Source organism: Pezoporus wallicus, unplaced genomic scaffold (assembly GCF_028554395.1).
Source record: "Pezoporus wallicus isolate ANWC-B61680 ecotype Strahan unplaced genomic scaffold, APGP_CSIRO_Pwel_v1 contig_3058, whole genome shotgun sequence".
NCBI classification, from domain to species: Eukaryota; Metazoa; Chordata; class Aves; order Psittaciformes; family Psittacidae; genus Pezoporus; species Pezoporus wallicus.
The window spans coordinates 2,619,030-2,632,242 of record NW_026641153.1 but is presented as its reverse complement, the minus strand read 5'-3'; the positions used below and the strand labels follow the sequence as shown (position 1 = coordinate 2,632,242).

Below are 13,213 nucleotides of genomic sequence, written 5' to 3'. Positions count from 1 at the left end.
AACTGACCCTTACAGGCCTTTGGCCCTGTGTGCACAGTTGGAAACCATTTCTGTGCCTGAGCTTTCTGAATCAAACACTTGCAGTCTCATCAGACAGGCTTTCAGAAGTGAAGCCCAACTATCATGAGCACATGACTCTTATTTTTCTATGGTTTATGTAAGTAGTTTATGAGCTATCTGTAAGACTTCTTTTTCTTTTAGAGAATGAGACTGAGACTTTGGTATCACTCCAATAATGACATTTAGCACTAACCTTCAATCTCCATTTTCAGCAGATTTAAGAAAAATACTATATATCACTATTGGAGGATTACAGCAGACCTGAAAAAAACCTCACAGCTATTCACGGCTGAACTGGCCTGTGAAGCCTGACACTAGCCATTTCAAAAGTTTAATTCTGTAAAGTGGAAGACTGCAATATGGTTTTGGTTCTTTATAGGGTAATTGCATTCACGTTTTTTCTGGTAGTTTACAGTATGGTAGCACTTCTGATGCACAGCTGGTCTGTCTAACACCTTGCAGAAACTTAGTCATGATTTTAATATATCTAAGGTCCACCTACACCAACCTGTGCAGACACTCTCCTGATCCTGTGATCTCATGTCCTGACCTTCCCTAGGCTAGCTAACAAAGAGCTCATGGATCCAGACCTCATGAAGTAATGGACAGTTTTCAAAGCTGTTTTCAAGACACTGCAGTGTGTGTGGCATCAGACTGATAACTTCTTGAACAGGAAGAAAAGAATGCATTGTTTATTTTCTCATACACTATTATCCTTTTCAAATAGCATTAATATATGCATTTGCATCCCAGGAACCACCACATGCCAGCTGCACCTTTAGCAAAAACTCGGTACAATTCAGTGTGACTTTGTGAAATGGAAAGAATTTAAAGGCAGCATGGCTTTGCTAATTTTGATGTTAATTTCTGTAGAAACTTAATGTTCTATGCCAGTCTTTTGCTTGTATGATAATTTCTGCTTTTCTCATGCTGTTTTACGTTTTGTTTGAAATGGCAGCACTGAATGCAGATAGTGCCAAGCTTTCAGAAGATGAAATCTATTTAGGTCTTTCCAAAAAAAATGTCTCTTCATTACTATAAATGCTATTACTCCACATACCACTGCAGTGGCACATTAGGGAGGTGACAGCTTTGCACATTGGAAGTCAGGTTTTGAATGGAAGTATATATTTGCAAATGAAGCAGCTGATTAATTTGGATGTGCAGCTTTCAAGTAATATTGTTTGGAGTACACTGTACAACAGAAACTTTTAAAGTAAGTAATAATTTGAAAAACTGCAAGAAGAACAAGAGTAGCATTACATTGATAGAGTATTATTTGAGGCAGGGTTTTTTTTGCTTAGACTACGGAGGTTTATCAGAAGGTGGCATTCTGCTTGCTGGTATAATTGATAATTTATTTATGAATCCTTGTCATTATTAAACAAGAAGGAGCAACATCACAGAAAACTGCAGTTGAAAGGGCGGTATGGAATTTGAAGCTTGGGAATGAGCAAACAGGTCATAGTTGTGTTAAAAATCCCTACACTTTTTTTGCCAATCCTTATTGCTGTTTTTAGTCTTAAATGATCATAGAATATTTTCAAAATTAGATTATATTAAATGACCATTATAAATAACATATTATTATTGTTATCATTACTGCTGTTTTATATGGAGATACAGGGGAGATCCTCCCTATACAATCACGCCCTATCTTCCAAGCATGCATAAACACCTGCTGATCTTGAAGCATCCCTCTATTTTTACATTCAACTTTTACACTTAGACAAGTGACAAACCCAGAAAAGGTAGACCTGCTGTACAGGATCAGAGTGCAGACTCCCTGTTCAGCTATGTACTTAAATTATATGACTAGTGCCACTTGCATAACTGCAATTACTCACCTGCTCATGTACCTTGCTGCAGCAAAGCTTCTGGCACAGGGTGCTTCAGTGGCTTGCTGGTGCTATGTGATGGAATACAGTCCTGTGTGATGGAATTCTGCTGCTACAGCCAAAACCCACATCAGACAATCGGATAAATATAGAGAAGTGAGCAACTCAGCTCCCTGCTGATGCAGTGTCGTTGCCTCAGTTGCACTTTAATACTCATTATTCTTACTAAAAAAAAAAAAATATAAAAGCCGCTCTGATTTTTAATACAGGTGCTGCTTTACACCTGAAGAGACAGTGAGATGCACTGATTTAGGAACTTATGCCTGTGTTGCTAAACTTGAGGGAAGTTTTTCTGAAAGCTTATCTTGGCATTTCTGTTAAGTATATACATTCATTACTATGTAACATAAACCAAAAAAGGTTATTCTGTACGTGATAAATGTTAGATAATATAAAAAAAAAGAAAACCTAGGTTTTACTTTTAGCTATATATTTTATATTTATATACTTTATATATTTCATATTACTTTTGTAATAGTTTTCTTTTCACTCTAAGGTCTGATCCTGTATTTCTTTGTCAGGCTGAAGTAGGCTTTGAATTCAGTGTGATCATGCCATCTCATGGTACAGAGATATTATGCTGCTTTGTTGTGTAGACATTATGTAGTCTCCATTTTCACACAGTTACACCTAGATATTGTGGTTCCTTTATGTATATTAGGAAAGAAGGTAAGTGACTTAATGCAAGAAGGAGATCAAACTAATTTCATGTTTTAAGGACAAAAATGTATGTTTCTTATTGTGGTGGCCTGTCGAGTTTATTCAGTATGGAAAGTACACAAGTGCAGTCCATATATGTAGCTCCTGCATTCTAGATGCATGAAAACAGGATACTGCAGTGGTAATAGCATAAAGATCATATGAAATAACATTTCCAGAGCTGAATTGGTGCACATGGATGTCGATGAATGTGTATGAAACTATTTTTCTTCTTTAATCTTTTCTTTACTGGTATCCAATATGTCATTATTTTAATTTCCTTATAGGGTTTTTCTTTTTTTTTCTCAGGATAAAATATAAGCTTATTACTTTGGAAAAAAAGTAATTTGAATATAAATTCTCACTAAAGTGTGAGTGTGATATCTTAAACACAACTGATAAAATCAATTTGCGCCTGAAAAGCCTTTGCAAAATTGTGCCGTTAAGCACTTGGTAAAGTTCCATTACACTGAGATTTATTTCTCAATTATTTTTTTAAGACATGCTTTTTTGTCCTCTGAAGGCATTATACCATTAACAGGCTTATTGTATAATACAAAACCATCAAAAAATAACAGCATTTACATGTTACTTTCATATGGACCATCTTCTAATCCAGGTTCTGTTGATACAGTACTGGAATAACTGCAGTGATGTATGTGAGATTCAGTTCCAATCTCTTTTTTACCAAACTCTGTATGATTTTAGTGAAGCATCTGTGTTTGTACTAGAGTAATGAACTTAGTCCAGATTGCATTTAAATACTAGTTAACCAGAGGTGAAGCAAAGAGAAGGTGAGATGCATTTTAGTTGCTATTAGGGGGAAATACAGTGAAGGCAAATACACTCAGATCTCTCCGGTAGCTGCTTCTCCATGAGATCCATATGTTAGACCACTGTAATTTAAACCAAAATGATCGTGTTTCATCTAGTACAGATTAGAAACAAATTAAGGATTCTTCATTTTGAATTTATATTTCTCAGCCACAGAAGCTGTAACTAGACTTTAGAGTGTTTGATTGTTTTTCCGATGCCAAGCAATAAATGGTACTAGAGGCGTATCTGATTGTAAGAGCCTTTAATTGAACACATCTGAGGACTACAGACAGTCATTTGTGCTGAAAATTTGTTGTCTTCTCTGTTAAACTGTTTTAGCACTAGAATCTTTAAAAATTAAAGCATAATCATTTTTAAGGAGTTCTTTTTGTGTCTTGTAATTTTGCAGCTGATTCTATGTCAGGCTGACATTAAAAATTGAGCTTAAATTATTAAATGATATTTTGTGCAACAGTAATTTCCATTAGAGTCTATTTTTCATGTTATTAGCCAGGAAGCTTTAAACTCTAAAAGAATACTTTTGGCACAGTGAAGGGAAATATTTGTGTAGCAGGAGCTGCAATTATGAACACGTGTGGCTAAACACCTGTCAGCCGCTTGGTTTATACTGAACAAGTTTGCAAAATAGCATGTCCATGCCCTGATCCTAGCTATTAAAAGTGAACACCATATTTGAGGAATTACTTGGTCACTCCTATTTAACGCCTGGATGCTTCAGAGAATCTACCACCCATTTGTTACAGTGGAAAGTGCAGTTACAGCTGGAGAACTGAACTGAACTGAACCATGAGGAGGGGGTATTTCAAAGGGAGTGAGCGGCAGTGAGTGGGTCCGGTCTCTAGGTCAGAGGGTGCTGTTCCCAGGTCACTCCTTGAAGCCTTCTGACAGAGCAATTTAGGCGAGGTTTTGTTGGAAGGTGAGAGCATAGCAGCCATTCAGGATGTGCTCAAAGGCCCCATAACAGATAGTTAGTTGGACTAGAAGTTCTTGGGCGAAGAAGGAGAAAAGTTTCCCCAAACACTGGGCAGCTCATAGTGCCATCCACAATTGACTATTTCCACCCTGGAACCTGCCACTAGGACTTGGTATTAAGGAGCAAATGTTAGAACAGAGGCAGTCATTGGGGTGTGGCAGTTCTGCCCTTCATTTGTCATGAGACATTGACTTGCCCCTGATTTTGTCCTGGAAGTTAGCAGTGGAACTTAAATCTCCTGAGTTGCTGATGGAATGAGACAATTTCTGCTCCTTCTGTCTGTACTAATGCTGCATTACTGGGTTCCTAGTTCCCATTTATGTGTGGTACACAGGGATTCCTTGAAAGAACAGTTGGCAGAGCAGTCTAATGAGTTCTCCTATGTGCTTGTTCTGTGAAGGTTACGACAGAGAAGACACATGTTTATACAGAGAGTGTTTGGAAAAAAAATTGGGACACTGTAATAGGTTCTGTGACTGGATGGCTTAAACAGGTGAAATAAGAACTTAAAAATCCCGACTCTAAACATTAAAGTGTCTGCTACTAAAAACTCTGTGTCCTGAAGAGTTTTTATCTACATAAGCCTTTCTACAGAATGACAGACATGACACAGAAATTGTCTTACTCCACAAATGTTTCAGTTTGATGGTAACTATTCCAAGGAAGGATTTTAGAGTTTGAAATGAGGAAAGAGCAAGAGGGTCCCTCTGTCCTTGGCTATTGGGTCTGTCTTACATCTGGAAAGTCCTTGACCAGCAGCTGGTCACATTTGGGCAGATAAGAGAGTCAAAGAGGGCAGACAAATGAAGTTCTATTTTACCTTCTTGCTAACAGAGGAAAAATCTTTGCCTAAGGTGCAAATGATGCATTTTGTACATTCATTTGCTAACACAGTGATAGCATAACTTCCCTATTTTCCTCACTCAGAGCAACAGCTAAATGTCATGAATTCCTCTGTGCTTTGCTTTTATTACACAAAAGTTCTTCCAAACATTTATGCAAAATTATGTGATATATTTTTCAACATGTAGCTGGCAGTGGGTATATAAGCATGTATCTTTTTTTGCACTGGAATAAAGTGGGATCTCCCAACACTTGCAACACACAGCTCTTTTCACTTTAATTTCTGAATCCTTAACTTCCTTGCAAATTGCTGTTTACTATATGTAGTATTTGTGCTATAGCTGTAAGCTGTAATACCTTCACAGAATCCATTAGCTAATTTTCAGACAAAAGAATTGGAGGGCTGTACACTGCCTTGAGGTGTTCTTTAACTGCAGAAGTTAAAGAATAAAGTGAGCATGTCTCTAAATGATGAATTTACATCATATCCTCCACTCTGTGGCACGTAATTGGACTGTTAGAAGCCCTATAGTAAGATCTGGAAAATTCACAAATGCTTATATGGACTACTTTACCTTAATTTGGTTTTATATCACATCTTAATTGTATATTTGATTTTATTTTATTTTTTTGTCTATGAAGTGAGATTCAAGAGCTTGATTTGACAACCATGAGATTTTAATGATCTTTGCATCAGTCTCGCAATATCCAACACTTTTATTTCCCTGAACTAGAATCAGTGGGAATTTAGCACACTGTGACAATTTGTTCGGCATTGCACAAAACCTGCCTTTATTACTTATTCCAAAATGTAGTTCATTATATATCCATCCATCCGCATACCTGAAACAAGAGCACTGTCAGCTAAATAGGTCATCAAAATATACAGTGCTATTAAAACTCAATAGTTTTGCGGCAGGAGGTATAAATGCAGCAACATGGGCAATTTCGGTGTAGAAGGTTAGTAATTCCATTGTAACATAACTTCTTTCACACGCCTTCTATAAATTACAGTAGCACTTTCTGTTTGCCCTTTAGTATTGCATAAGAAAGGCAAAGAATGGTTGAGAATCCTGCTTTTATGATGATTTTGTAGCCTTTCCCCCTCCTTCACAGACAGCAAATCTACTAAAAATCTTCTGATCCTGAAAGTGAAGGTTTTCCTGAGCAAGAAAGCAAAGTGAGATTAGCTTGAAAAAACATAGCAAGGGTTGCTTTCTCTCCATTTTTGCATCTAATCTCATTTATCTTAATTTTTCAGACACCACTTTTCCATTGAATTAGGAGTGGTCTAAAAAGCTATGGCATACACTTAAATGAACCTACTTTCCTTGAAGTCAGCAGAAAAATATTGCATCAGTTTCAGCAGGAAAAAGGTTGCAGCCAGGCTGTCCAATATCTGGATCTCCTGGCTTCTTTCACCCATGTAATTGAGCAGTAGTCTGTCTGGTCTGTCAGTATAGTCTGATATTAACATAAAAACAGGTTTTAATGAAGTTAAACCAAAGATTTCTTAGTCTAGCACATGCTATATTAAGTTCTACTTGGAGTGTGACTAAGGATGTACCTGTGAAAATCCTCTGATATTAGGTGATACAGTTGTCATACTTAAAAAAAACCAAAAAAACAGCAAGGAAAAAAGGGAAAAAAAAAAGAAAACTAATAAAAGTAATTAAATAAAATTGCTTTCTGTACTGTCAAAATTGCTCTTGTGCTAAGTTGGAAGATAGTCTAATGTGAATGGATGGCTTTGTAGTGTTCTGGCTGTTTCTTCATCAATCTCATCACAACCCAGCCAACAGCAGCAGGGTTGTAACTTTTAATTCCCCAGTAAATGACCCATGTCTGTCTGTCTTTAATCAGACAGTCCCCCTTCATCATTCACATCATTTAGAAGTTGCTGTGGAAAGGCACGTGCACACCCCTTTTGTTTAGTCATTGCTTGATATGGGGAAAACCTGTGTGTGGGAGAATGGGTTTAAAAACAATTGTACTGCAAAATGTAATCACCTTTCAGTGGAACATCCATAGCAACATTCGTGCCTAACTAAAATATGATGAAACTCCGCTTTTGTACAGGCTTTCTGTTAGTGCCCTTTACAGGAAGAAATGACTGCTGCTTAAGTCATGGGAGCTCACGTTTGCAGTGACAGCTTTCTAGTCGTTAAATAAACTCTGACCATGAGCAGCTGTCAGGCAGATATTGCACTGCAGGCTTCAGCTAAAAGGAGCACCAGACAAGCATTTCAGTGCCTAAAGGCTCTTGTTTCATTTTTCTGAAGACACAGGGTATTTTTAAAAAATACAAGGAAATAATATGATTCCTTTGCATTGAACAATCGGTCACATTTTCCCATGAAAGTTATAGGATGTGATTGTGTCCATTTCTGAAAAAGATTGTCTATGAGGAGCATGAAATACGTCAAATGCATGCTTTTGTGTGGTGAAAGATGGGATGCAGGAATACTGCTGTTAGCGCTTAAAAAATGTCAGTGATGTTATTTAAGTTATTGTGGGGAAGGTTAGAGGAATTATACTGAGCTGCCTCAGTTCTAGAATGCCATTTTTAATCCTTTATACTTTGAATAGTAATGTAGAAAAGCCCTTCCAAAGTTATTGCTTTTTATTATGTTGGACCCTGCTGTACTAGGTATTGTAAAGGCAAGTAAGAAAAGGACAGTTTCACCTACAGGTGTAATAGGCTAAGATGGATATGCAGCAAAATTATCTTGTAAGGTAAATATGGAGTCAGTACTGGAAGAAGCATCATTATTTGATTTCAAGTTACAACTAGGGAGGGAATTGCTATTAAATTAGATTGAAGATAGATTTCTCCGTCTCTCCTGTGAAGACAGGCTGAGAGTTGGAGCTGTTCAGGATGGAGGAGAAGGCTCTGTGAAAAATTTCCAGTGCCTGAAGGGTGACTACAAGAAGGCTGAAGAGGGACTTTTTATGAGGTCTTGTAGTGACAGGACAAGGGAAAATTGATTTAAACTGAAGAAGGCAGATATGGATTAGATACAATGAAGAAATTCTGTACTGTGAGGGTGGTGAAGTGCTGGCACAGGTTGTGCTGAGGAGCTGTGGCTGCCCCATCCCTGGCAGTGTTCAAGGCCAGATTGGACAGAGGTTCGAGCAATCTGGTCTAATGGAAGGTATCTCTGCCTGTGGCAGGGGGATGGAACTGGATGAGATTTAACATCCTTTCCAACCTGAACAATAAACTGGATTCTGCGATTCCAATTTAGAAACTGATATTATCTACCCTAACCTGCCTAAAAGTCAGCCTAGCTGTGCTGGAAAACCTGGACTAGGAATCAAAGTTTTTCTGGAAGCAATGTAGGAGGGAGGTGTTTCAGCTCACCTGGTTGAGGACAGAATGGGTCAGATGCTTCCGTGGGAAGCAGAAGCCTAGCTCATTTGCAAATTAATACAGAAAAAGAAAAAAAAAAGAATCTAGGTGACTAACTTCAAAAGGCAAGGTGTGGGCTAATTGTGTGGAGGCAGGAATCCTAGAAAATATACAAGAAGGATTTATTGACAAATCAAGACTATTTTTGCACATTAAAAGGAAAATGATCCATATTTCATTTATATGTGATATTAGGAATAAGTAATTCAAAATTTAAGGGTAACTTCTTCGCAATTTCAAGTTTAAATAAGTAATACGTGTTCTCACCATTCCAGTTTCTTTTTAGGACAGAGATGAATACATCCAGCAAAAACACAAAGCAGTTGGAAATGGAAAAAGTCAATTTAAAAATCAATCCTCCCTGATTTTTTCCATTGATTCCTCTTAGAAATAGCACTCAGAATTTTTATAACTGAAATGGATCATTTGAAAATCTCCATGTGTTCAATTATTTATTTTATGCTTTTGAAAACACTTTTGGATAATGGGTTTCACTTTTTCACCTTTCGTATATCTCATTCTTTCATGCAGAAAAATAGAAACCATTGAAAAATCGAAGATGATAGCAGTTTGCTTTTTTTCTTACCTGTGCTTATGTGTTGGTACTGTTCTCAAAGATACACATGATGGTTTTATAGCAGAAGTAAACATAATGCACCATAAGAGGCAATTTTTAACAGACTGATTTCTGTACAGAGCTAAGCATTTATATAATATGAGGGCTTTGTGGAGCTTTAAGCAAGGAAGTTGGGATATTTTTTTTGTCAGATTTTGGAAACCAAAGTTTAGTAGTGAAGGTTTGGGAGCATTAAAACTATGATGGAATCAATTGTAATAGTAAATGAAGATGTAATTGGTCCCTAAATCCCAACATACATCACTTTCATGTGGCCATGTTAGAGATGTAGGATGTGAATGAGCAAAGAAATAGGTGGTAAGAGTACTCTTGGTGATACTATGCAAAAGGAGAAAGCAAATATAAACCATGGCTCTTGACCTGTTGCACCTACTAGACTCTGTTGAACCTCTGTGGAAAAGCATGACCACTAACCTGAAAGGGGCCTACTTGCTATTTGACTTGGAGATAGGTATCAAAGTGACTCTAATGGTGTGGCAAGCATTCAGCAAATAATGGCAAAATAGCCTGAAGACTGGTCAAATAACACAAAGGGTAAGACATATTAAAAATTTCAGGAAAAGGCTGCTCAGTTATAGTGGATAAAAGGAGCCTTTAGACACCTGTTCAAATACTGTGTCTGTCTGGAGGTCTTTCTCTTATCATGCTTTGTTTTGTAAGCATTTAATTAGACTTTAAGCTTTGACACAGAGAGTTCTAGTGTGGCACTGGAGGACAAAGTCATGGAGTCTCCAGTCTTTTTGCTCATTCTGCTACCACTCTGACTCTCAGGATTTGTCAAGCGAGTGGGGGATAGATTCAGTTCAGTGGTAGATCCGTTTTGAGGTAAACCCTCTTTTCATGCCATGATATGGGGGGGGGGGGGGGGGGAGGGTACCTCAATGGCAAATCAGTAAGATTTCCATTGAAAACACTTGCTTGAACTCTTCTTCTGGTATACACTCATACATTTTCCCATTAAAAAGGCTATGTTGCTAGTGAAGAGGTTTACTCTTACTAATATTTTAGCATTTTATTAGTAATCAGATATGAGATGATTGAATTCTTAACAACTGTTGCAGTGGCCATCTGTCCTTGTTAGTTGCCAAAGGGTTTGTCTCAATAAGCATTTTTTACATTCCATGCTACATGTTTTTTTTTTTTCTACAACTTCGCAATTTTCTGCACACCCTTTTTCCTCATGGAGAATCTGGGGAATATTTTATACAGTGGAACTCCTCCCGTCTAGACTTAAGAACTGTATTGTTTAGAAGCTTTGATTTTACAGTCTTTTAAAAAAGTTTTTCAAAGCTTAGCCCAAATTACAAAAAATACCTGCAAGCTAAAGAAAAAGGTTCATGGAAATCTAGATAGTCACAAAAGATGTGATGAGGTCTCCTTTTGCGTTATTGATTTGGCATACGTGGTTGTTCAGTCAATATGGGGTGTCTTTCCAAAATTTTGGAATCATAACAGCATTCTGCTGTCTGGACTAGCAGTCAGTCTTTATTGAGTGTACTGAGAACACTCAATGAACTAGAACTTGAACTAGAACTATATCAATTACAATTGCTCAATGATGAGTGAGAACAGTGAAATGACTTCAGTTTAAAACTTTTTCATTACTTTTCTAAATTCATGGTTTTTTAACATGTAATTTTTGTATGTCTGAAACACCTGGAATCCAGTGAGGAAATAATGGAAGTGCTGAGGGGACAGACTGAAATCACTGCTCGTTATCCAGAGATTTTGAAGGAAAAAATAACGATACAACACAGTAGAAAATAAATGATATAATAGATGAGAATGACAAATAAGCCAGGCCAGGGCTGGAGGGAGGCTGAAAACAGTAGTATCACGGGCACAAGCTATGGTTAATGAGAAGCCATGGTTACAACTTGCTAGTTGAATTTCTGCTGCAGAGTTTTTGTGAGGGCTTCAGACACTTTGAGCTAAACTTTGAAAAAGTTCTTCTTTACTGTGTCAGAGTATTCTGCTTGTGGGAAATAGGATTAAAACATGAATCATGAGAGATTGTGTATTTACTGGGGGGAGACCCCTTATCAATTGAGAAAAGGGATTTGTTTTGAATCTAGCACTTTTGTAAAACTCAGTACCTTCCTGTCTAGGTATTTCCCATTCCAATCTGTGAAGATATTAGTTTGGGCTGTCAGAAGGTTCTTCATATTAGATGTCACAGGCCTAAATCTTTCGTGTTGGGAAGAGTAATCACTTTCTTCTAAAATATGAGGAAAGATCCTTTAATGAAGTTTCTTTTTCCTGTCTTTCCTACTTTCATGATTAGTCTAAACAGTCATTCCTTGCTTATCAGATTAAGGCAAGGATATACAAGGATATAAGAAATGCCAAGGCTAAACATACGCATTTGCGCCAGGTTTCAAATCAGAGCTGCGATAATGACGGGTGATACGATAAATGGTCTGGAGACCAGATGTTCTGGCTAGGCAAGAGACACAACCTTCTTCTGAGCATGGACTGCATTAGAATATACTCGTACCATGGTTCCTTTCTTGCTACAAAACGTGACATGGCACAAAAGCATAAAACCTGTATTGGATCCAACCCTTTTCCAAAGAGTCAGGTTTACTGGGCACAGCAGCAAATCACTGCCTGTTCTCTGGTGAAAAACAGTAACCACAAACCTGTGCATTGCCAGAACACCTCTTGCCATCTATGCCGGCTGCTACCTGTGCCTGCCACTCCTTCCTTAAGTGTTTGGAGAGGGGCTATAGGCCAGAAGATTTATTCTGATGTACCAGCCTGTTCCCAGTTGCTGTTTTTCTCTGTACTATCTGTTGGGAGAGGCACGGCAGGTCACTTAGGAAAGGCATTGCTGGGAGTGAGCTGCAAGTCAGGCAGGTTGCCCTGGCAGGCAACATACCAGCTCTGTCCAGTGATCCTTGCTACAGCTAGTAATAGGTACAGTGATATGTTTGATTTACAGCTGGCTTAGTGTGGTGGCCACCACAGAATATTTTACAGAATAATCAGGTCATCAAGGCTGGATAGGGGCTGTATTAAAAAAAAAGAAAGGAGGTAAGTTAGGCTCCATCACATTTGGAAACAGACCTTGGTACTTGTCGACAAGAGGCAGCTACAGTGTAATACTTGATGGTTAAGACAATGTCTGTCCTGCAGAGCACCAGGCAAGCTCCAGCTGATAAGAAGTAAAATAAAGAAAAAAGCGAGGGGCTTAGATTTGAGTGAGCTAAACAGAACATCACCTGGGTGTAGCTTGAATATTTTGATTCATTCCAAGCTTACTCTTTTTTATCAAAGTCAAGTCCTGTCCATTCTGTATTCAATTTTATCAGCATATTCTGATTTTTTACCTTTTTCTTGTGCTATAATCGTATGCAAGTTCCATTTGCCAGTGATCTGATTGGATGTCTCTCTTTTCTTTTTGGTTTCTATAGGATAAAATCATGGGTAGATAAGATGCAAGAAGATCTCGTAACATTAGCACGAACTGCAAGCGGAGTGGACCAACTTGCTGCGGTGAGTAAGAAGATGCCCCTTAGGCTGCAATAACTAGGATGTGAAGTGACTGTTGTGCATCATCTAGGCACTATAATAATTTTATCCCAATGTAGTAAAATGATTTTGGGGAGTCAAATTCTGCAATGTTTACTGAGAGAGAGATGAATAACGCAGACATCTGTCCATTCACTCTCTTAATGTTGCAGGACTTGCTCATTGCTAATATTTAACCAGCTTACCATTGTTGCTACCCTTCCACCTGAAGCAAGTGCTTTTATGTGATATGTTTGTCAAATACGGTATCCAGGAAGCAACCATTCACTCCAGTGGAAAATTTTGCTCTCTATTAACAAGGGAGACTATTTTTCTGACAC

General features: G+C 37.9%; 1 protein-coding gene across 10 annotated transcripts in view; it reads left to right on the top strand.

The window, feature by feature from the left end:
• CACNA2D1 (calcium voltage-gated channel auxiliary subunit alpha2delta 1) overlaps positions 1-13,213 on the top strand; it is a 381,260-nt gene that overhangs the window by 47,886 nt on the left and 320,161 nt on the right. For all 10 annotated transcript variants that reach the window (XM_057422543.1, XM_057422540.1, XM_057422539.1 and 7 more), the window contains exon 2: positions 12,776-12,857. In XM_057422543.1, the coding sequence (XP_057278526.1) occupies positions 12,776-12,857 (82 nt within the window). The remainder of the gene's footprint in view (positions 1-12,775; positions 12,858-13,213) is intronic.